Source organism: Echeneis naucrates, chromosome 2, assembly GCF_900963305.1.
Source record: "Echeneis naucrates chromosome 2, fEcheNa1.1, whole genome shotgun sequence".
Lineage (NCBI taxonomy): Eukaryota > Metazoa > Chordata > Actinopteri > Carangiformes > Echeneidae > Echeneis > Echeneis naucrates.
Window position 1 is genome coordinate 14623989 of NC_042512.1, and position 25927 is coordinate 14649915.

Here is a 25927-nt window from a genome sequence, read left to right on the forward strand (position 1 = left end):
CAACCACATAACAAATCAGGAACACAAAGAGCCCTCCTCCCCCACAGTGCAAGCAAACTCCCTTTCCTCCCCCACAGCCCCCAGACACTTTTCCAAAGCGTATGTATCATTTTAGAAGGCAGCAAATGAACTAAACCCTCTGGCGCTCTCTCATTGTTCCCAATAAACCAAGCCATCACACTGCACATCAGGAGTCTAACGAACCCTCACCTTATTTTGGTGGGCGAGCCAGTTAGGAAAGTGGAAAATTTAACTGTTGTTTCACGGGCTACAGAAAATTTCCAAGACATTCTCCAGTTTAAAACCAATTCTTCAAAGCAGTTAAAGTGAAAACAAGCAGTTTACACTGAAAGAGCTTCAGATCAACAGGAGAAAACCTTTCATGGCCAAAAATTGTTTGTCAGCCGTTAACTCCACTGGAATCTGGGCAGATATGAAATGTACCTGCGCTGCCACCACGTTACAGCAAAATATATATATATAAAAAAAACCCTACTAGTTTGATTACTTGTAGTTCATCTATCCACAACACTAAAAACATGGGCGTTGCATCTGCGGGAAAAAGGCAGCATGTGTCAGATGACCAACTTGTAGCCACTTAACTGTCCTCCGTAAATCACCATCACTATTTAAAAAAAGGGTACCTGTTACTTTTCTCTAGATCTTGGAGGATCGCTGCCCTTTGTCCTGCTGATGGTCCCCCTGACACTCCACAGGACCTGCGAGTTGTTTAGCTGGGCAGCAAAATCAACCAGGCTCAACCCTTGGGAGAAAGAGATTGTTCTGTTATTGATTCTTCCAGTGGAACACTGAATTAAACCAATTTAGAGAAAGGAGTCCTAACAAAGCTGATGACATCGATGGTGTGAAGAGGAGAAAACATGAGAGGGATTTTAGCACACTCAGCTTTCATGGGCCTGCAACTCTCCGTTTGTCTTCCCCGGCCTCAGAAACAAGAATTGTCCAATATCTAACTCATTTTAACCCTAACCTTCTTTTAGATTTATCCGGGCCCCTTGGCTGGAAACCAATAATCTCAATCTAATCACAAAATATAAACTAACCGAGCAACAACAACAAAAATGCCACTACCTACTTCCTCTAACATAAGTCACTGGAGAGAGAGGCTATTTTGGTTGCTTTTGTCACTTCCAGCAGCACTATTCAACACTCCACTTTTAAGATAGTTTAGTACACTTTGCAAAATTAAGGTAAAGGTAAAATGCAATCTAAGAACATCTTCTCAATTTAAAAACCTCCAGCAGCCGTGTTGCAATTCATGGGCTGCTTTGGCTAAATTATACAGTGAGAGCCGTGAATTGAATGAAGATGGAGGGAGGGAGGGAGGGAGGAGGTGTTGGAGGACAGCGTGTGAAGGAGAGATAGAGGCAGCAGCAGCTTAGTTGCCTTAGCAGCAGCCTCATTCCTCCACAGTCCGCCGCTCTGTGCGCCGCGCCGCGCCGCGCCGCGCCTCACTCCGCTCCACCGCGGCCAAACTGTCACGCCCCGGCTGGTCCTCACTTAAGTCCAGCTTTTACATTTCGAAAACTCCACATTATTTTTTTTTTTTTTTTTTTTGTTATCTATTTATTCCTTTTCCGCCAAACCCAAGTTTCACAACGCTCCCTCTCCTCCGGCAGGCTATGAAGAAGAAAGCTGCGGTGCCAAGTTGATTCCCGGACGCGGCTCCTCCGTCCAAGAAGCCGGAGCAGGGCGCGAGAAGACGCGGCCGCTGCGGCACGCTGCCCGCCGGCGGAGGATGGCTCTGAACGGGAGCCTGCTGGAGGGCTCGGGCTGTGTGGAGCAGGGCAACCTCAGCATGGATGTTAACGGCTTCAACATCAGCTGCAACAACCGAACCCAGCCGCCCAGGCCGGGCAGCACAACCAGAGGTGAGACCTCCTGCCAACATCTGGCCGCACACAGATGTGCCGTGGGCTTCTGTTTATTGTTTGTTTGATTGTGTTGGTTTTTTTTTTTTTTTTTTTTTTTTTGGCAGGGCTGGATATATGTGTTGCTGCCAACATTTATTTATAGACACTTTTTTTTTTAATTCACACAAGTTCGAGTCTGACTTAATATTTCCGACAAAATAAAAGCTCTTTGTTTTGGCGCTTTTATTTGAGAAATTGCCATCTATGATTTACCAGCTCTGGCTAAATTTAATCAGAAGGCCTGATCTAAGGGGATCAGATATTAAATGTGGTGTTGGCAAAGGAACCAAATTGTACAGCCCCAAAGTGATGAAAAAGAGAAATAATTTGCAACCTGGATTTCATCAGCCTCAGTGTGGACAGTCTGTCCATAAACACTTCACTGCTGCTTCTCTGTGCATCCACAATCTTCAGGTCTTAAATTCTGAAAATTTATTTTCCTCCCACATAATTTTCAAACTGCTGAGGAGATTAAACCCACCCCAGAGGAGATAAGGCCCCTGAGCTGTCTCTGTCAGGGCACCACTGGGCTGATAAGTCAACGAGTCTCGGTGTCGGCGAGAGCAAGTGTTTTTTTGTTGTTGTTGTTTGCTTGTTTTTTTTTTTTTTTTTTAACTCTACTGCTGCAGTATTGAGAATATTTCAAATCTTCCCCCACTAAATAATTCACAGCCATTTCCTGTGCTGCATTACTTTTATTGACCTTATACGGGAGGCAGGTTTGGACAAAAGCAGTATAGACTCAGCTATCCCAAGATGAATCACACACTGGCTGGCCTGTTCAGTGTTTGACCAAGACAAAATGTCCTGAACACAAATTCCCTCACTCTTACTTTTGTCAGGTAACAGAAGCACTGTGTTTTATCTCTCTCCATCCTTGGCGGACCTGTTCTTCTTTGTTGTCTCCCTTCAGGCCCTGGCAGAGCATTAGAGTCTGATTCTGCAGCCATACTGTTTCTCTGAGATATGATACGAAGCGTTGGCACAGGAAATTAAAGCCTTGACCCACAACTTGTGGAATGACCCAGTCCGATTCATTGAATTGGAAATTTTGCTCTTTGCAAAAAAGGCTGATCTTACTGGGGGGTAATCACATTTGTTATGTCTCAAGTTTATTTTCCGAGTTACCATTGAACAAATTTGCAAAAATTTCATTTTATGAGCAATAGTTTGAAAAAACGGTCCACTTTTTCTCCAGGGAAGACGGGAACCAAGGACAGTAAAACAGTGACAGCTTTACTAAAGTTGTCAAATGAATGTGGTCGAGGGCACAGATGAGTACATCCTTCTGAGATGAAGTATAAAACAGAAATGCAGAAGAAAAGCACTTCAGAGTCATTTGTTGAGTCAATGTGAATCCATATTGGGCTTTCAGCCTATTTTAAAAGGTAATATGACATCACAGCAGGTTTACTAGGTTTAAATTAGAGGTATTCAGTTTACTGTCGTACACTAAGAAGGTTAGAGAGCCAGCATTAAAGAGAGAACCACTCCTCAGATCTTTAAACACCTCCTGACTGCAGGGTTAGTGCCCAGACCTTAATATATCATCTCCCTGAGTTCTTATCTACATCCAGCCTCACAGTCTAATACCTGCAGGCAGCTCCATTACACTGCTGCCACACGGCTCGGCTTGTTTGCTTTTTTTTCCTCTTTTAGTTAGTACAGACATTCAGGAAGTTTCCAAACTGAGGCACGTCTCCTTTGGGAGCAGATGGAGAGACATGAGGTGGAGATACTGCGTGCAGTGCTCTCTTTCACATGTTTGAAAAGCTCCAGGAAGTTAGATATTTTAATTTGGCTGCTGATTTGACCAATGTGATCAGCAGCTGAAGCAGCAGCTGGATCTGTATCCACTCATGGCAGCGGTTGAGGTTCTTGACTCTTCGGTCACACATCTGCAATATTCATCAAAGTCATGTTTGTAATGTTAAAATGAATAGAAGATGACCTGACATTAGAGTGGGATGGATTTTTTAATCTACTTAAAAACATTAACGATTAATCAGTTGCTCCTCATTAATTTTATGTCACTTGGCTTCTAATCAGAATTTACTTTTAAATATGGACTATTTATCCGCTGCTGTAAAGCTCCTACCGACCCAACAAACAAAACAACATCTGACACGTATGACATAGTAATCACTGAATCCTGAGAGCAGCTCAGCCCAGACTTTTGTGTGTGGTACAACATTAATAGCTGCACCTTGACTCAGCCTGGACACTCTGCACTCACCCCTTATTCATAGTGGCACTTTCCTGAGCTGACCCAGTTTGTGAGTGCATGTTATCATTAAATTGATGTCATAGGCAGCAAATAGACACCATTTCACTTTTCAGAAAACCAAAAGGTCAACCAGGATTTGCTAAGTAGATTTAAAAAAAATATATAAAATAAAATAAAAAATACAGAGAAACGCGTTATTGTGAAAAAAGCTGCACATGGCCTCTTCAGAAATCGTGGGGGAAGAAAGTTCAGGAGTTTATAATATGATGGAAACAAATTTTTACAACTCGGTGTCACTTAACATCTGAATTAACAACTGCTTCCCTTTGGATATGAACACAGCAATATAGCTTGTTACAACATGATCAGAGTAAACAGATAAAATAATTGGGAACAAACTGAGGCAGAACAAACACAGGCAGTGAGTGAAGAAAATTATTTGGCACTTCCTGCCTCCAGATATTGAGCTGATGCATTAACTTAGAAATCATTCTGTTTCAGTATAGATTTACTCAGGAAAATCAATAAGAGATTAAGGTTTTATAAACACGGTGCATACATTACAGATGGTCAAGGTGAATTTTGATATCTGTTGAGTAGGAGCAGCAATCCTTCAACCATACAGCAGCTTATTGATCTGTAATGCCCCCTTTCTGCAGGCTAGCTTCATGAAGGTAGAGCTGCAGTACAATGATAACAGTTTGTCTGCTATTGTTAGACTTGTTGCAAATGATGTGGGACTAATTTCTGTCTGCTAGTCCTCACCAGTGTAACATAATGGGCATTCAAACTTCACTTTATGGGGCAGCTATGCCACAGTCAACGACAAAAAGGTTTACTCATTCTGATATATTTGAGAAGTAATATGTGAGCGTTGAATGCTTCAAACGGTAGGGGCCCTGAAGATCTCAGAAAGTCCAATTAGTAAGTGGAGATCAGCGCGTCCCCTTTGGAAACCCGGTGGCTTGCTGCTGGCTTTGTTTACGTCGTGATTTATGGGAGTCAGTCAGCAAACGCCTCGGCTGAATGTTTAATTTTATTCGGAAATGCCTCAAGATGCAGCATTTGCAATAACGTTGAGGTGCTGGCTCTTATGAGACAACACCGACATTGGGGAGGGGCCACCTATTTAATCAAGTTGCATGTCACTATAGTTAATTTCACTTCTTTTAATGAGTTTCCTGGTGGCACTTTTGAAAATCACGTCTTTGTTAAGTGGATTACATAGGCTTCAAGAAACTTATTTAGGTTAGAAATTGCTTTGTATTGACAGGTGCTCCTGAGGTGTCTTCTTTCAAAGTCTCAGCAAGAACACAAAAAAATTATTTCCCAACAGTATTTACTGTTTAATAATTTAAGGTGTTCTTTTTCCCAACTCAATATGTGTAGAATATTGTGTACAAATTAACAAATTAACAAATTTAGGAAGTTCTCTTACTTAAAATTTTATGACATCTGTTATAAACTGCTGCAATCAGTTTTTTGCCTACTTTTGTTTGGGGTTTTGGAATGAGCTTGGATATCAAACTGACAAATTGTGTGGCCAAGAGGCAGCCTGCCTGCGAAAAGAAAAACAAAATTTATCAAAGTGCCGATCGTCTTCTTTGACATCCTGGACAGGATTAAGAGTCTCAAGTGTTTTCGAGCAGTAGGGGAAATAGCTGTCTGGCTGAAACAGTCAAGAATATGTTTTTGGACGGTTTTGAGGGAATAGTTGAACTGATGACAATGGATTACTGGGAGTTACGTTCTTATTGGACTATTCCTGGCTTATGTCAGTAAAGCAAGGATGTGGAGGATTGGTGCCTCTTATTTTCTCTGACCGTCTGGCCATATCTGTGATCTTTCTGTTGAGTGGAGATGCTAACAGTTGGTGTTGAATATAATGAGGGATTTTGCAGAATGGTCAAGTATATAAACTGAATATAATTTCATATTACTCTAATTTAATTCATTCCTTCATTTATCTTCTTCCACTTTTCGGTTTTTCGGGTCATGAGGGCTGCTGGAGCCAAACCCAGCTGACATTGGGTGAGGCCAGGGTACACACTGGACAGGTCGCCAGCCCATCACAGGGCCAACACACAAAGACAAACAGAGAACCACCACCACTCACACTCAGCCCTACTGTAAAGACAATTTAAGAGTCATCAATTAACCTAAATATACATGTCTTTGAAAGAAACTGGAGTAACCCATAAAAGTATGGGGAGAATATGTAAACTCTGCAGTTTTATTTAGAAAAAAAATACACGTATTCAGATTTTGAACTCTATTTTTTGTAGCAGGTGCACAATTTTTGTGGTAGGGGCAATAAGGAAATGAGACAGTATCAGGGGACACATGACTGGCCAATGTCATCTTGGCACATTCCTCTTCCAGTTGCTGGATTTTGGCAGGAACTGGATCTGGATCCAGAGTGTCCCAAACATGAGGAAAAAGCTGATTGGATTCTCAGAAACAACTTTGGAGACGGACGCCAAATGGGCACTACTTCCAAATGTGAAACATCCGTGGGATTGTTTTGTGTGATAAAACTGCATATTTTAAAGTGGCCCTTTATTCTGATAAGCCAAAAGCACACATGCGCAATAATCCTGCGGTGTTATGAGCATCTCAATATGCTACACATGTCAGGTGGATGGATGGGCTTGGCTATGGCGAAGGGCTCACTAACAAACCAAAGTCCAACCAAAAGTGTAGCGCTCATATCTTTGCTTAACATATGCTCAGTGCTGATGCATATGCATGTCATGCAGCCGTTACTGTTGGGACGCTCATTACACACTCATCGTGAACATGGACCCTATGAGATAAACGTTTACAGTTTACAGCCAGCACCCTGTCCAAGATTGGCAGCAGTGTGCCCTCCTGTCTTGGTGTGTGCAAAGACAGTAGAATGGACAGGGATTTGGTGAATTTGTTCCCAAGGGAAAGGCTGCAGTACTCCAACTCCTCCAACTCCTCCTCAGATTGTCTGCTAAATGTTTTACTTAAAATAGACATGGAGCTTGCACATATGGTACACATAGTTTTCTGCTATCAAACTTACTGGCCAATACCGCCTGTTTAGATTTTTTTTTTTTCCCCCCTTCTTTGTTTCAGTATGTGATTTCAAATTAAAATATCCACTGAATCGATGAGGAAGAGAAAAGAGGAATTAATTGCATCAGGCTGACATACAGGGGGGCCTCATGGGTAATTAAGTACTTGTTTTTGTGCCTTATACAAGCTCTTTCCAACTCTCAAAAACGTCAAGTATTGCAGGATCAATGTAACTCTCTGGTGGGATGGTTTGGTAGGAGGACTAATTGAGCTGAATAGTGTTGACTATAACAGCAGCTCATTACAGTGATACAGTGTGATACAGAGAGGGACTCCTGCTTATTGAGCATGGAGTGAATTGCTGTCAGAGGGTTCATTTGCCACCACGTTTCTCAGACTCAGTAACGCTGTGTAGCCTTGCCAGGAAAAGACAGCTAAAAAGAAGGGCATCAGGTTAAGCCTGCAATCAGCCAATCCAAATACATCCAATATCCCACAGGAGTGTTCGGAGGAATTTCACACATTGGACATGTCTTGGTATTCCATGATCGTGCTTTTCCCTTTGTGATTACACCCAACAGGACAGCGAGGGCAGTGTAACGCTACCCTGATCTCTATCTTTTGATTGAATCTTTCACAATACACAGTCAGTTCTTGGCAAGCAGAATTGAGGTACCCCTGATTAGCCGAGACAAGAAAGAAATATCGTTTATTCACCAGAGCTTGTGAAAAATTGGTAGCATTGTATTTAAGATGAATCCATTCATTTGGGTTAGAGCAACTTAACATTCATAAACATTCATAAATGAGGCAAACATAAATAAAGCCAGACTCCTGTTACAGCATGAAAATGAAACGCTTAATAACCAGTTTTTCCTTGCAAAGTTTGCTTTGTTAACACAACCTAGCCAGGATTAGACTTAACAGCTGTTTACTTAACTACTTTAATTACTAAGTCATCCCCTGTGGTGGAAGATGATGGGAACTTCTGAGCCTATAAGTAAACTTTGTCCACTTAATTTCTTGAACTGGCCTGTCTCACTGTAGCTTCAAATCTGCCAGCGAGTAAACAACCTTGTCCTGTCCAGAAAACAAGTTTGGCAGCAGGGAGAAATTCCAAATAGCCAGTTTGAACCCAGTGGATGCACATTTATCAAACCTAAAAACTTGGAGTGTTTACTTGGAGTGTGATGGCTCCAAAACACAACCATTAATGGTTATGACGATAAGAATGTTGAAATCTAGCAAAATAAATAAATAAATAAATAAATTCTTGTGCTTGGACACTCATTACAAGAAAGAGACTGAGCCGGTGCTTTTTCACAGACTAGAAAAGGTGAGTAAGAGCAGTTCATTTTTATTGTGCTAACATTACTGGAATTTGATGCGTCTGCTCAAAAATGTGCGAATCAAATGCAATTATTCCTATTCATCATTGGATTATGAGGACATTTAAAAAAGGTTTCTGACTGAAAGAAAGATGTTTTTTTCCCCCTTAAAGAAAAACTGAAATGTCTCAACAGAATAATCATCTAGCAAATCGAATGGTGTACCACAGATTTCAAAATTATTACAGCTGCCAAAAAAATTCTGTTAATATGGTAAACAATTCAGCAAGCACAGATGGTAAACATTCACTGAAAGAGCTTATGGGCATGCAACTGAATTTTGAAAACAAATATTCCAACGCAGGGTCCCCTAATTGTTTTTATTCAGCTGCATCTCAAAGTCTTCCCCCTAAACAAAGATTGTAGGATGACTTTTTATCCGTTCAAAACTGCTGCTGCTGAACACAGTCAGGGGGAAAAAAAAAAAAAAAACAAAACAAAGTAAATTGTGGTCAATTCACTACTTTCTTTCTGAAGTTTTTGTAAATTAGACAATTATTTTCAGGACATCCTTTCAAACTTGGGTTAGGGTTAAATTGTGGTCAACTTTTTTTGTTGACAGTTGGATAATCAATCAATCAATCAATCAAATAATCAATACAACAGTAGTAAAAATAATTGCAGTGGAAGATGGTTTGCACTCAACGGCACTTGAGAAAAGAGAATTTGTTATTGACTCCCATAAGCTCAGGATTCATTTCCTGACACATGTCCGCTGCTTCACAGGTTCATTTCCAAAGGGCTTTCAGCTCACTTGTAATTACTTGTAACATCGGATTTGGAGGGTGCTGGCGGCCATTTCTGACTATTTGGAACATCTGATCCTCTCCCGGGGGTGTGGTATCAACTACAGCCACATGGCAAGGTTTTGATTAAAAGGATAGTTGGGAACTTGGGCTGTTTTCCATGCGATCAGATCACCTCTAAGAATATTACTGCTCATTATCCATGATCTTTGTGACGATTTATTCATGTGTGATGATGAGTTCCAGCTCCACAACTCCCCGTGAAAAGCCCTCATACGACACACAGTGCTTAGCTGCACTAATCTTATCCTAAAGATAGGACAAAGTGATGTGATGAAATTTTAATGATCCCCATGGGGAATCATAATTACAGTTTATATCAGTTTATATCGCAACAACCAATTGAAAGAAACTAAGAATAGAACAAACAAAGTTTAAGTAAACGTACAGAAGCCTACATACATAATTGCTAATTTCTCAGACAGTTAGAGCTAAAATATTCCACACTTAAAACTCCTGCTGCACATAGGATATGATGACACCTGATGTGATCTCGGAGGTGAGCGCTGTTCTTTTATCTATATAATTGCCTGTGGATTTGAACACAGCTGTCACACATGAGCGAGCCGAAGTGAATTGGCCTGGAGTCGTGGCTCAGGGGAGTCAGAGTGCCGGCGCTCAGTGAATAGATGATTTCATTTTCACTTGGTTGTATTGCACAAAATGTAACACAGCAGTCGCTGCGGAGCCAATGGGAGCTCCCTGCTGTGTTTGTGTAGGAAGTCTCACAATTTAGTGCTGATGATGCAAATCTCACGTAGTTCTATTTGGTAAATCAAATTTGTCACCTGTGTTGAAGCTTTACCCTTCACTGACTGACATCACAAACCCACGTTTCAATCTTCAGCTGATGAAACTTAAAGTATCTGTTGGTGCCAGCATTGATACATTGCAGTATTGCAACAGAGCACAAACGAAACAATATAAATGTTAAATGTTGAACATCAGTAGTGATAATTTTAACAAACTGTTCATAAAGATAGTTTTAAAGTTAATTTAAGTAAATATTTTTCATTAAATTAGTCTGATTAGCAGCTATAAGACAGCTTTATAGGAAAAATAATCATAAGTTACTGCTGTGGAAACTAGTCACTGTGAATGGGAACAGCATGATGAAATGAAGATGCCAATATTGAGCTTTACCGTAGCAACAGAAAATGTAATTATATAACAATAACAAATTGAAGTTTGAACAAGTGCACTTTATACAAGTACATCAGTTTAAGAGTAATCTCTATCTAAATTAGGTAATGTTAGAAGCCACAAGTCACTAGTTACACCATTATTATCTATTAACCACCCTCTCCTATGAATAGCTGGATGAGTGTCCAGTTAGGGTAGCTTAGCACACTGAAAATGATCAGACAGCCTGTCTCTCTTAAATCATTATGCACACGAGTATGTGTATAATGACAAAATTGTGATGAAAATGCCTTTTAAATATGCAGGGGCATTAAATTACTTTAAATTACTTTAAGAATGCTACAATTCATCATGTTTCAAAAGAGAAATGCTTTATGATTATAAATAAAGTATTGAGATTGAATTTGTGGCTCTGTCTGGGAAAGCAGCTTAAATATAATTAAGGAGCAAATCCCACATGAGCTCATAGGTGAAGATACTGTACAGTAATGTTCGTGCCCTGACTCCTCTCTTCACGAGTGCTGCGTGTTTGTCTGTATGTTCCTTCTAGGTGATGTGCGGCGCTCTGTCTGCTGGCCCTGATACAGACCGTCAGCCTTCTCCCATTTAATCAGAGGGCTCAGTCAGCGTAGCACATGGCCAGGCCCGACCTTGTCTTGTCAGATACTTTCATTCTCAAACATACTCGCCATGACAGGCCAGTGTGAGTCAAGGGAGCATCCCAAAAACCCTCTGGCTGGGCGGCCCTGCTCTCACTGATGCTCAGATATATGGCAACCCCTAAATCACATTTATATCAGAGCACAGTTTCATTCTTAGTTTGACACACAAAACACTGTCCTATCTGTGCAAGGGTGAGATTAAAACCCTTTTAAAAGGCGTTGAACAAGTTCAGAAGAGTCCTGGGCCTTGGCAACAGTTAAAGGTAGCCAAATACCCACTTCTTGTTGTTTGGAGTGCAGCGGCAGCCTATGCCACCTCCTCTAGCAAAGAAAACAGTTATCACTGAGGAAAAGAAAAGTCAAACTGTTTAGTTTTGGTCTTGTTTTTCCAGTTTGGGTTGTATTCATATGTGACCAGCTGACACGCCACCTTTCTGTAACTCCTATGATGCTGTTGTCTGCATTCTTCCCAGAATTATTTGAATTGTTGTTAGCTCACAGTATGAGCAGGAAAATACTGACTATTTTGATAATGTATATTTAGTCGGTCTTAAATCAGACTGTTGTGTATGTATTTCCCGGGTGAATGACCTGATAAATTGAACATATTTTTTTCACCATCTTCTTCATTACTTCTCTCATTCTATTGTTTCATGTGTCATTTATTGTGTGAATTGCTTGAACGATTATTCAGTCCACCATGTATTTGTCTCTCCGGACTACAATAAAAAAAGTTGCCAATCTTTCTTACTGAGATGTTTTATTGAAACGAGTTGCTTCCTGTTTCCTGTTCTCGTGAACTGATCCTGTAATTCATCAGCTGATTATTAAATCTATGTCCCTGTCCCCGCTAGAGATGGACTCTTTTCGCATCCTCCTCTACTCGCTCATCTTCTTGCTCAGCGTTTTTGGCAACCTGCTGATCATCGTGGTGCTGCTGCTGAACAAGCGCATGCGGACCGTAACTAACTCCTTCCTGCTGTCACTGGCAGTCAGCGACCTGATGATGGCCATCTTCTGCATGCCCTTCACCCTTATCCCCAACATCTTGAAGGACTTCATCTTTGGAGCCTCCATGTGCAAGACTGTCACCTACTTCATGGGTGAGCATCAACTGTCTTATTTCTGCATCACAGTATATTCCAACATTTCTTGTTTTTTTAATTAAAGACTGGCGTGAAGACTTTTCGCTCCAAAATTGAGCAGTGAGCTTGAATTCATTAATCCCTTCACCTGATTCAGTAATCACTGAGGGCTGAGAATGGATCGATAAAGAGGAAAGAAACAATCTCGCTAATAAAGAATTCCCTTAACAGCCAATATAAGAGTCGATATGTTAATATAAATATTGGATTGTCTTACAACTTGGACAAAGCAGAGCAAAAATTTTATCCATGTTAAACTTACCAAGGAAGTACATATATGCCATGTTTACAAAAATGCTCTACCTTTGTTCCAAAAAAGACAATATTGCCACGGATCTATTTTTTATCTACTGTATAATATAGTTTCATCTCAACCGCTCACTGTTGTTGACATGCTCCTCTCAATGAGTCTTGCGTTATGTTTTCTTGTTAATTTGTGTAGAACACACACAGCTGAAAGCTTGTGTGTTTCTTCATCTGTAGAGACTGAGACATAAATTCTGCACAGAAACCCAAATAATACAGCCACATCCCGCATAGCTTGATTATTCTGAATCTTATCATCACATGTTGTGATTGCCAGCTGCTTTTTCCTGTCCTCTGGAGAGCAGCCAGACTGTGTTAAATATGAGCAGTGTTAGCTTAGCATAAAGGCTGTAAAATTACCTTTCTATTTAAAGTCACAGTATCTGTCTACATGCACATCTTAAGCCCCCTGATTATTTTATGCTGAAGTCCAGCACATAACTCCTCATGAAATCTAAATGTCTTACTTTGCACTTCAGCTTTTTACACTTGAATAACAAATAAGATGCTTTGTGTTCATTCCTGAGTCTGAGAGGTGCTGGTGGCTGATGTACTACCAGCCCACAAAGCTTGGCAAGTCATTTACTCTTTCTCGGCTGTATATTACACAGTTTTTATATTCGAAACACAAAGCTGTTGCTGCTCATAACTGGATGTGTATTACCAAATTCATCAGAGGCCAAACGATCAGGACCACCTCTCTCTAGGCTTGTGTTTGCAATGTGTCTTATGCAGCCCGCAATAAGCTGAGATGAAAGGAGAAATTGGACAAATGTAAAATTGAGCAAATTGATTTAATTTGCAGGAGAAATACTAAAAACCTAATTTGTAAACAGTTCTTTCCTTCTCCATTTGCATTAAAAAGACCAGTTATTTCTCGAATCAGGCAATTTGTCACAAAACACAAAGGAATGTGGGCGAAATCGAATAAGTGTTTTATTATCCTAACATACAAATCAGCTGCCAGATGATCAGAAACTGCTCCAGCTGCAGAATCCTGCCTGAAAATTGGCTGATATCTACCAATAGCCTGTCTCTCAGGGAGTAAGACTTTTATCTGAGTTTCATTTTGCCTGTCAGAGGGTAGCAATCACACTCAGAGGGCTGGAGCAGTCAGCCATCTTCAAGACTGTGACTTAGCGATGAGCTGGCTCCTGTCAGGCCAGATCTGAAGTGCCACGTGAGGCCTGAGTCGGACTGAAGCAACAGAGACAGTTCAGAAACTGAGATCTGCTACGCTACTTTGTCTCCTCACCTCAAGTTGAGCTTTGAATAGTTCATGAGATCGATTTAATGGTGAGATTCGCAAGCCTATTATTGTCTCCAAAATGTGATGCACCATCTGTTAGAACGGGCTCGCCAATTCCCCTTTTCTATTACTGGGCTCTGTGAGCTGTGATAAGAAAATCACAAGGTGGTCAGCTGCCTAAGACATGAAAAGGTAATGGCTTCAAACTTATAATGGATGTTAGCAAAACTATTTGTTCCAAACCGCTGAACTCTGACCTTTTATCCAGCAGATAACAACAACCATTAGAAATCTTTTTTTTTTACCTTTTTTTCTCCACACAATAAAAACAAATATTGGTACTCCTCTGAAATCTGTAAACACTCCCATCACTTTATATTCTCATTGTCTGCAATCACTCTCATTTGTCTTGACGTTTTATAGCACACAACATGTTGAAGTAGATGCCTCTTCCTAAAAAATTTAACTAATGGAGAAGAGCCTTAACTCGGTCCTCAGGACTTTTTCTACAATAGTCTGAAACTTTATGTTGATGTCTCCAGCTGCTCCTCGCTGTGATGTTTGTCTTCTCAAAATATCAAACGCGCTCATCTCCAAACACCAAAATGTTCATATGAACCTCAGTCAGTCAGAGCTCCACTGTGTCTGATCTGAGCCTGTCCTTCAACGAGTCCTCCTATTGGCTGAACCAATCAATACATAGGATCATTGTGACTATCACCAATCATTGCTTTTGTACGAAAGCTGCTCAGCAAACTCATCTGTTAGCACACGCCCATTAGACATATGATACACCATCCATCTTTCTCTTCACCCATTTGTCTGTGCAGCCATCCATCTGCCCCTGGCCTGATAATCATGTGAATCATAGCCCCTGAGCTGTTTTGGTGGCAGTTATGAGATCGATGTGATAATATTCTGTGTGTGTTTGTGTATATGTGCAGTCATTAATCACATTTATGTGTCCATGTTTGTGTTTTTGTTCCTGGTCTTATGATGCACTTATGAACCAAATTGGCAGCTCTTTCTGCCAACCCCCTTCCAATTTAATCAGAAATGGATTTTGCATAATGTGTTAAAATTAAGATTTTTTTTGTGGCTTCCAGGCAAATTTTTGGAAAAGCAGCTGCATGTGGCATCTTAAGTTGCATTCAACTGAGAATTAGGCATTTCATCTGGGGAATTTAAAGCCTCTCTCCCAGGCTGAGGTGCACCGAAAGATCCTCCACTGTAAACGTCACTGTTATCAGTCAGACTGCTGCTAGACTCTGCCTGGCTGGGGTTTAATGAACAGCAGAGAGGATTAGTGTGTTCATCCTGCATAAGAGCGTAAGGGGGAAAATGTGAGCACTTGCTCTGTTGGTTGACTGGTAATTAACTGGGCAGCACCTAGTCTAGTATAACTCTCCTGAAATATAGGCCTTTCAAGACTGCCAAGAGTCAGGGACCGTAGCCTAAATAAGCAAGCCTCTCTGATAACTCAACTAGGAAACACTTACAGAGACAATAAGTGAGACATAAAAGACATGCATATAAAAGGAAAACTGTCCTCTGTGTTTAATATACAAGTTGGAAATGTAGAATCACCAGCAGCAGTTATACTAAAATGCCAGCTGGAGTTTCTCATTAGTCGGTGCCACTGATGAAGTTGGACTTCACATAAAAAAAATTAAATAAAATTACAACTGTGCCCACTTAATGTACATTAAGTATTAACACATGGCAGAGCATGAGCTTTACAGTTGCTGCCGAATATGTTAAAGTGTGCTTCACGACATTTTTGTCATTGCTCTTTCTGTGATCGACCAATCAAACTGGTCACAAGTGCTGATCTGTTGTCCCTCAGCAGTAATAAAGCAGATAGTCAACCGGAGCTGGGCTGAAATGTTGAAGCAGTTGATGAATATGGGCCTCATAAGAAACTAATCCTTCAGACGAGAAGCTCAATTCTTTGAGTGGCTTGTGACGACCAGTGAGAGCATCATACATTTAAATTACAGGACTGTCACTGCAATGCATCACCTGGAAGTGCACTTCCTGTCAGAATGAATGTGCATAACCTTTTACATGCAGAGTCCGAAAACATCACTCATTTGAAGACTTGTGGCTGTTTAAGCCTTCACTCTAATGGGCTGATCTACTCATTTGTATCATCCATGCTGGAAAAACACAAAGTAACTCTACGGTCTGTGAAATATAACAAGTCAGTTCCTCCTACAGTGGTTAAGAAAGCACCATAGTTTTTATGCTGGCTGGTGGTGAAAATGACTTTCTACCTCCGTCATTTTTGTTCCTAAAACGGAATACACTGCAAACTACACCATTCTTTCACTCAGAATTTTTTTGATTTTAGAAATACAGCTCCTCTTTAAAGAGGTAGTTAAAGAGACGCTAGAGGTGCATGTTGTGGTTGCCCACTAGCGTACGGTGGTCAACACACAGTCAGGATAATGTCATCCTCTCCATCTGACTGACTGCAGAGTGTGGAGCCTCTCACACAGGAGTGAGATTCAAATCTAAAAGCAAACACAACATATCCTTCAATATCCAAACTGCTGACTTCTTGTATTTATTTTTTATTTTCTTCAATTGTGCTTTTACTTGATAGATTCCACTAACCTAAATTCTGGGGGATTAAAAATTGTCTTAATATTCCAATGGATTTATTTGAGTTACGCTGCGGTGGAATGGCCCATAACCCTGCCCCAGCTACAGTCATCTAGCCCCCACGTTACTTTGATCCGAAAGAAAACCTGAAAATACGATGTCTCTCAGGCAGATTCTGCATTTAAAAGGTGAAAATTTTTCCCTGCGATTTTTAAACAAATTTTTTGATTTATTTCTAAATTGAAGCTGCCATCTGAGAGCATGAGTCACAGTGAATCAATCACCATGTGCCTGTTCTCATTTGACTACTCAATGACGCAGACACTCTGGCTTCACTTCTGACTGTATTGATGAAGAGGCCAAACCAGTGGGCTCTTAACATCATGTAACTTTGCCAGTCAAGTAAATGTCTGTCTCATCAATCAGTTGTCTGTGTAGCAGCACCCTAAAAGAATGATCCATCTTGCAAACAGCTGAGATGGGTTTTAATAATGCACTGCAGAGGCTCTCCAACTGCAGTATAAAAGATCAGACATCTCTTTGTGCCCACGACGCTCGCTTTGTTCTTGACTATCTCTGTAAGTCAGCAACTTTGTTCGGTTGGTGCAGCAATGAGATACAGCTATTGTTTGCTTCCATCAGACCCCGTCACATCCCACACTAAAGATCTGCACAGCTCTTCTGCTGGTTGATTCTGCAGACGGCTTATTTTAAATCCTTAGTCTTTTCGCTTCTTGTGGCAAATCCTTTCACACTAGAAAGGGGCAAAGATTTTATCACCAGTTTTGTTGGCGTGACATTCACAGAGGCTTATTTTGCAAAATGGAGTATGAATTATTTTCTACAGCTCACATACCTAATGTGGTTCCTCTAAACTGAATTGAGCCATGCTCACAGGAGTACGCATAATGACTTCCGCTGGTGAATGATAATGCCAAACTACAGTTTAGACAGGATATGCTCTTTCATCATAAAGGAACAATGACCGGGGATATACATAAGAGAGTAAAACGGTAGATTGAAGATGTTCTTTGTTGTAGTAACAATAATGGTTTGATAGCTTGGGGGACGGCTCAGTTCATAAGCTGTGCATTGAGTCACCGTGCTAACCTTCTGAAGATTGTGCATATTTATAAATGCAAGTACAGCTTAGCCTTCATTCACCTCCAAGGGAATTTTATCTTTGTCATCCCCTAGTGTCCTTGGATAATACATGTTCCAGCCGTTAAGAGAACTTGGGTGACGTGCAAAAAGCACTCGTCCTTGAGCTCAAATTAACTTTTTAGAAGAACACTTTCCACTTATTAAACCACAATTCCTTCTAGAGTCTCATCAGTTTTACCTCTCTAGGGTTGAAGGCAACTGATGAGTAAAGTAACTACTCCTCAGAAAAGTTCAGTCTCTTTCTGTGGTCTTGTAAAGTTCCCGTGTCTGCAACTGGAAATGACATGAAAAGTATAATATATGTAAAATAGCTGCGACCAACTGCACGCATCGAAGGTCCTAATTCAACAACTAATAATTGATCAGACAGAAATCAGTTTCCAAATTAGCAGAGAGCCGATTGGCTAATCATTTCACCACACTGACGCTTGCTCTGTCTCTCGTGTGGCTTGATTATTTTTTATTCACGTCACGCTCCTTTTATTCAATCTTGATCAAACTGGTTTTGATTGCTTTTTAATGACCTTTTTTAATGCATTTCCATGCCTTTGTACATGATTCGGAATAGCCTTTTTTCTGATTGCTATATTCATAATATTTGTCTTGTGGACCACTGAGCTTCCTCTTTCCCCACATTGACTTGTCTTTTCTTCCCTTCAGGGATTTCTGTCAGCATCTCCACCTTCAGCCTTGTGGCTATCGCCATTGAGAGATACAGCGCTATCTGTAACCCGCTCAAGTCCCGCGCATGGCAGACCCGGTCCCATGCTTATCGCGTTATCACTGCCACATGGGTGGTGTCGCTGCTTATCATGGTGCCATACCCAGTGTTCAGCGCCCTAAAGTCCTTCCCCAAGCCCAACGGCAGTGTTGGGCACATGTGTCGTCTGGACTGGCCGAGCCGACAAGCTGAACAGGCTTGGTAAGTGCTGGCAGGAGTGGGGATGGGATGTAGGTGTGCAGTTTTTGTCTTACTTGTTGCGTAAGGCCGGCTAGATATTTTACAGCAGTTGATGGATTCAGAACAAAGTCCACAAAATACTTCAGAAACATTTCATATGTATGACAATAATGAGGTGGATGTGTCTCCACAATCACAGCAAGAATTAGCGAGTGGATAGTTAGTTAGTGAAGGGAATACAATCTGCATGGTTTAGGTGCTCAATGTGAGGAGAAACTCTGTTTTGCACTTAGTTTAATCGTGTAATTTGCACATGCATTAATATCACAGAGTGAGTTCATTCTTAGAAAACCAACACCTTGCATGCTGATTTGAACACTTTGGCAGCATCTGAAATTTTCAGTTAAAGGGGCATTGCCTCATGCAGGACTTTTTCCCCCTCATCATTGCACTGTATATATTTGTTCATATTAATTTTAATTGCCACTGTTAAATAAATACATGTCCTAGTCGAACCCTTCTGACAAGCTGTTAGTAATAACACTGGTGAGGTCGAAACCATTCCTTTGTCTGTTTGTTAAAGCATATACTAAAGACCCCAGGGAGTCGCAGCATCTGAGTGATCTTTAGATGTGCTGGGTGAATGATCCAGCGCTTACTTCCCTTTGGGTTGTTGTGCCAAGCTCACCATCTCCTGACGAGCAAAATATCGAGTGGCCAGGCAAGATGGCTTGTTTATCAGTAAAATGGTAGATAATATCAAACGCTTCCTTTAGGCATATCCAGGAAGACATAAGAGGGATAAAGAGTATCTGCAACAGTGGAGAGAGAACAACTTATTAATGCCATGGGGAGAAGCTGTGGGGATGGTGACAGGGGTGATGTCTGAAGAATGGGTGATATCATTAGATGGGACATCGTTGTGTGTTTTTTTTTTTTTTTTTCTTATTTTAAGATCAAAAAGTTTAAGAGACAGCTCCTGTTGAGGCTTAATGAGAGACGGTCTGCCATGGATCCGCTTCCTAATGTAGCAGGGGTCACTCCAAACGAAAGAAGAGCGAGGAAAGAAAGTAGACACTACATCATTAAACTGAGACACTAGATCATGTAACAGTGCTCCAAGGATGCATGCTGCCATTTTACCATCATTTTAAATGAATGTGACAGGTCTGAGGTTCCTGACTGTACAATGAGGAGGAGGAAAGCATGAAGCATATGCAAAAGGTCGGTAGCGAAATGAGTAGTGCTAGATTAAGGTAGTTATCAATCTATCAACAGCCTGATGAGCAATACAAGCTGCTCAGCGGTTAAACAGGAGAGCTACTCAAGCATCTCAGGACCTTCTACCTCAGGATTTTAGATCTGTCCATGAACAAGTTTTGGCCCTGAAGGACGGGATTACGGCAATTATTTCAAAGAAGAAGCCAAACCTGTACATCTTTCGACTTCAAAACTTCTGTGGTCATACTCTCAGAAGTTCAGTTTTCTGTAACTGTCAATCAAATTCTTAAGCTTCACTGGGAAGGCAGTGGGAGACCAATTAATTAGTCTGTTGGGTTGAACACAAGGAGCAGGAAGATGAGGTAGAGGAAAAAAGTCAAAGCTCAGAAAGTTCCTGACATGTCACAGATTACAAGAACCTCTCGAGTTTCAAATCACACTTTCATCATGACCATCTTTCCTTTACTCTGAAAATTACTCTGTTATTAAGGGTTGAAATGACAACTCTTCCAATCCACCTCTCATCGTCTGAACATGGACCCCTTTTTAGCTCCCAACGCTGAATAATCTAGTTCTAGAAATCTCAATCTGGTATCGTGGAAATGATAAAGACACAGCAGAGCCATCAAACGCCTAATGAAGAGTCAGACAGTACGACAGATGTGTGTTGACACAGCTTTCATTAAAAAGTCTTGGTGCTTTGCATCGATGCATCAATGCACTACATAATGTTTTAACTGAACTCTGATCAAATTATTTTGTGAATTGTATTGTGTGTATTGTGTGAACAGATACCTGGCTGTCCCAGTGTGAGACCAACTTCATCAGCTCACAAACACATTTAAGATCCAATATTCAGTTTCATTAGTGTTCAGTACAGGGTGCACAATAGGCCCACAGTTAGCCTGCATTAGTACAGCACTTTGTTTGGTACAGTACCTGATATTTTCAACTTCACAGCAAATAAATTGTGTTTTGTTTGTTTGAAATATTCAGCGGACATAAAATTCAGTCTTGTATTTTAATGCTGTTTTCCTGTCATCACTGATGTTTGCTGATATATACATACACACACACACACACACACACATACACACACACAGCAACTTTTTAGGATAGAATTAATTGCGAGTGAAATATGACAAAATTATGTTTCTCAACAAAAATAACCACAATGCTAAGTGCAATACTAAAACTCGCAGGGATGTAATTGCTGCATTGTTATTCAAGGTCACATGTGTCACAACAGACCAAAAACAATATTATCCTGAAACTAAAGGAACATGCACATTTTCAACAAGCTTCCAAAAAAAAAAAAAAAAAAAAACCTAAAATCCTTGCACACTATTTTGGAAAAAAAAAAAAAAAAAAAAAAAAAAAAAGGCCAAAGTTATATCCTGAGGGGATCAGCCATCCTATCTCATCCTCAATCTTACTAGTAGCAAGTGTCATTGCTGAGCTCCAAACTGGGGGAGTTTTGCTTTAAAAGGGACACTCCTCCATTCCTTTAGCAATTAGTCAATTAAGTGGCGTGGGTTCAGTCAAAAGAGGGAGCTCCCGATCAGTATTCATCCTGTCATCCTGCATCAGCTCCATCCATCTGGGCTTCATCTGAACATAAAACACAACAAAATCTACCGGCACCGTTCTTCCCCCTTTGACAGCATGTTCACTCCTACAATTTCACTTCCTGGCAGCTTTTGTCAGAGCCGAACAGATTTCCAGTTTCAAACATACAGCTGATGTGGGGCTGTGATTGAAGCCTTTTTTTTTTTGCGAATAAGAACTAAAAGAGAGGGGTCATGTTGAGTTAAGAGGGTCACCCAGGAAAGCATTAGAATATCAGAGAATGGATAAAACCCTGTGTCTCTTCCTCTCTGTTACTTTCATGTGTTGACTGATGTGTGCCGCAGACACCGCTGGTTAAGAGGAGCAGGCTCTGATTGTGCTGAATCAAAAAGATGGTGAAGAAACATTACAGTGATCAAAGTGACAGCTGTACAATTTCTTAATGTTATTTATTCATGGGGAAGTCTTTGTAGTTTTCTCTTTCACAATAATTGGGCTTAGTTTTCATTCATTTGCTGGAAGGAACCACACTTTTATGGTCCCAAATCTTTTACTGCATGTTGAAACAAAATACTAGGATTGTAGGACACAACCCTTTCGACTGAAAAATTCTAAATTTGGATATTTTTTGTGCTTTTTAATCACCTTGTTGCTTTTTTTTTTGGATGTGTCTTCAGTCCAGACGCTGGAAAGAGGTCTGCGCGGAGCAGGCTATCACAGATTATCATACATGCCCGGATTTATGGTCCATTTTCCACTACATGGGGCAGTCATCTAAAAAATTTATATCACGTTCCAAGGGAAAGGGGGAAAAAAAAAGAAAAAAAAAAAAAGTTGAAACTAGAGAATGAGAATGAATTAACGAGGAAAATGTTCACTGGTCTAATAAAGTTGAGGAATTGTCATTAGATAGGAGATTAGGAGATGCAGTTTTCAGGCTCTTCTGTATTAAGTGAAACCAACGCTTATGGATTTTACATCCATTTTTATATTCAGTTTATGCTTGTTCCTGAGAGTTTTCACTGTGGGATTACTTTCACCATCGTTGGACAATAAACGCAGAGTAACTAGGATAATGGATAAAGGATAATGATCACATTAAACTGATTCCATTTAAAATGTTTGTATAGATAGAAACATGGCGTCTGATAGAACACATTTCCAAAGACAGACAGAGAAGGCTGACAGCCTGCAGGGAGAAACCTTTTGCTGAGCAGCATGAGGGTAAAGGCAGTCTTTGGGAGAGGTCAGCAAACAGCAGGGCCTACAGCAACTGCATGGCAGTGTGCAAGCAAAGAAAGATCTTTGCTGTCTGTTTTCTGATTTGGCCCAGTTACTTTTTTCTCTGTTTTCTCATTTATTTTATTTTTTTTTTTTAACACCTCACTTTCTGTTCTGGATGTGTTTCTCCCAAGGTATGTGCTGCTACTATTCGCTCTGTTCTTCATCCCCGGGGTGGTGATGATTATAGCCTACGGTCTGATCTCCAGAGAGCTCTATCGAGGCATTCAGTTTGAGCTGAGCCAGAACACAGAGAGCACTGGTGAGAGCCATTATAAATCCAGTTCACACCACACCACACGCTTTTTTCACGCTTTCACATTGATTCAACTCATACAGGAGATAACACCTATTGCACTTTCTATAGACCAGTACAATGCTCTATGATAGAAAAACGTCAATGGTGTATCAAAAAAAAAAAAACACTTATTCTCAGCTGTCATGAAGTCTACTTGCTCTCATTCCACCTTGCTTTTAATTTTACTACAGTAGAAATTAATTTCCTTCAGGTGAAATATCGTTGCTGTTCTAACTAACTGTGTGCATGTGGGTCATTGGTTTCCATGGAGTCCAGGCAAACGTGTGATTCATCAAGGTTCAGACAAAATCTAAAATAGACATCAGTAGCGACTACTAATCTTATTTCTTTGCGATACAGTAAAACGACGAACTTCCATTCTTGGCAGAGAGTCTGTGTTTCGTGTTTAATATTTCACATTATGCTATTCACACATCCTCATTTCCCAATGCTGTACATAAAACAACTACTCCACACACACCACCCATAACATCAATAATGATAGTTCAAATCAAGATTCAGGTTCTTCCATTCCACATTATTGATAAGACGTCCTACGTTTTCCTCAAATCTACCGTGGAGTTCCAGAAGAGTAAATTATTTGATCTTAATTTGCCACCACTAACATTAGTAAGTAACAATAGTAAGAAATACCAACAACACTTTCCAATAAGAACATGACATATTTAATCCTATACAAATAAAAGCTTACTGAAAGCAGTTTCTAGACTGTGAATGAGAATCAGTAATGATTTTCAGCAAACTCCTGGTCATTCTTCAATGCTCCAGCTCAGAGAGGGGAGATCAAATTCCTTCAACTTCAACAATCTGTCTACATTTATGCACTATTAATCTATTACTACTACTATTACTATTAATCAGACCTATTTCATAAATGACAAAACCTCGCTGGAAGTCATGGGATGTAAATGAAGTGATGGTGAATATATAGCAATATAAAACATCTTTAGGAGGAGAAGTAGTGAAATTAAAGATACTCTGCGCTAATCTGCCCCAGACTAACATTTTGCTCCCTTTACAGGACAAAAGAACGGCGTTAGCAGACCTGTGGCGGGGTCTAATGATGACGATGATGGCTGCTATATCCAGGTGGCTAAAAAGCCCTCCTCTGCTGTGGAGCTTCCCACCCTCTCCGCCTCGTCAGCCGCAACCCAGGTCAAGACTGAGCGCGCCCGCAGCAACACGTCAGAGGCCAAGCTGCAGGCCAAACGGCGGGTCATCCGTATGCTGATGGTGATCGTAGCGCTCTTCTTCATCTGCTGGATGCCCCTGTACTCAGCCAACACATGGAAAGCCTTTGACCTGAAATCAGCCTCCAAAGCTCTCTCAGGAGCTCCCATCTCCTTCATCCACCTGCTGTCCTACACCTCTGCCTGCGTCAACCCCATCATTTACTGCTTCATGAACACACGCTTCCGCAAGGCCCTGCTGTCCACCTTCGCCTGCTGCTGCCGCAATCGACTCTGCCGCCAGTGCTGGTGGTGCAAGAAGAAGGAGGGAGGAGAGGATGGGATGACAGCTACCTCAATGGCCACATCAATGGCCATGTCCATGTCAAAGTTCAGCTACACTACCGTCAACACCACTGGCACCTGCTGAGGCTGGAAGAGCGCTGGGCAGTCACACCGTGTGCACCCCCTGGTTTTCACTCTTAATCTCAACATGCTGTAAGTCATGCGCTGAGTAGCATCATTGTCCTGGATTATGAAGTCTTTGAAAAAGTCTAACCCTGTCTCTGTGTGCATGAATGCGAGGCCGGAAAAAATAGTTTAAGATTGCTGACATTTTCTTTTTTGTTTAATCGGTTCTTTTGCATCCTGAAGAAGACATTAAGTGCCTGTTCTCTTTGTGTGGCTTCATCATGGTAGGTTGTTCACCCGCTAAGACAGACATTTTAGTGAAAAACGCTGAAAAAGAAAATCTTGTGTTTGTGTATATCTTAATGTTCTGACCATGCCAAAGGTTAATTTCCTGTGTACTGCTGAAGAGTGAAGATTCACTATGATGAATCTGTGTAGACTTGTGTCTTTTAATGTTGCTTCACCTTCATTCGTCGGGGCAGTCTCTCCCTCTCTGCTATCAGAATTACATTTTTAGGGTCTACAGCAGACAGTTTTAGATGAATAGGTCTTACTTTACATTTCTGAAACATAGAAATCAATCTGTTAACATGAAAATATATCGAAGACAAGCTTGTTGTTCACCTGTGAAAAAATGTTTTGCTCTTCCTGTGTTATCTTCCTCTCTTACTAAGAGTAAAGCAGATTTAGTATGCACAAAATCAGGTGATTCTGTTGGCTTCTCTGTAAAGTTGGGATGTTGACCCTTCTGTAGAGCCACTTTGAATTAATGATGACGAGGCAGGTGCATCTTTGCATTTCGAAGATAAACATCCTAAGACTATAATTAAGCCTTCTATACTGGTGTGTAAGTAGGAAAGCCTGGCACAAAGTTCACGTTGATCCACCCTGTTTAACAGAAAATTTAAATCTTCCATCAGTGCAACGACAAATGTATCCTGAATACTGATAAAGACATCAACATTAGCATGTGAATTCGCAGAAACAAATTGCATATTTAGAGGTTGATCGCACTTGTTGCTGCTCCTCTGGCACAAGAAACATGTTTCAGAAGTACACCTTCTCTGCTCAATTTTCTCCTTGGCTCTATGGTGTCTTTTATGTCCTCCCTGCCCTCTGCTGCAGTGCTCCCAATTACTCAAAGCATCACCCAAGTATAAAGCCCCCCCTTGTTTCCTGGGCTCAGACTAATGAGGTGTTTCTCAGGGACCCTCTCCTGCAATGCAGACCTCATGGCTTTGTCTTTGTGCAACATGTGTTTGCCGTTCACATACTTAATCAGTTCTCATAAAAATTATCACAACAAAGTTGATTTCTAAAGAACCTTTCCAGAGAGAATGTAACTCAAAGTGCAAAATCAGACATGAGTAAATGGTCGGT

The 25927-nt window shown here is 40.8% G+C and overlaps 1 protein-coding gene across 1 annotated transcript; it reads left to right on the plus strand.

Moving 5' to 3' along the window:
• The first annotated feature begins 1669 nt into the window (after positions 1 to 1669).
• On the plus strand, positions 1670 to 25326 carry cckbra (cholecystokinin B receptor a). The gene is made up of 5 exons (XM_029519266.1): positions 1670 to 1892; positions 12060 to 12308; positions 18337 to 18598; positions 22783 to 22910; positions 23989 to 25326. Exons 1-5 carry the CDS (start codon positions 1760 to 1762, stop codon positions 24564 to 24566), a joined length of 1350 nt encoding a protein of 449 aa, XP_029375126.1. The 5' UTR covers positions 1670 to 1759; the 3' UTR covers positions 24567 to 25326.
• The last annotated feature ends 601 nt before the right edge of the window (positions 25327 to 25927 follow it).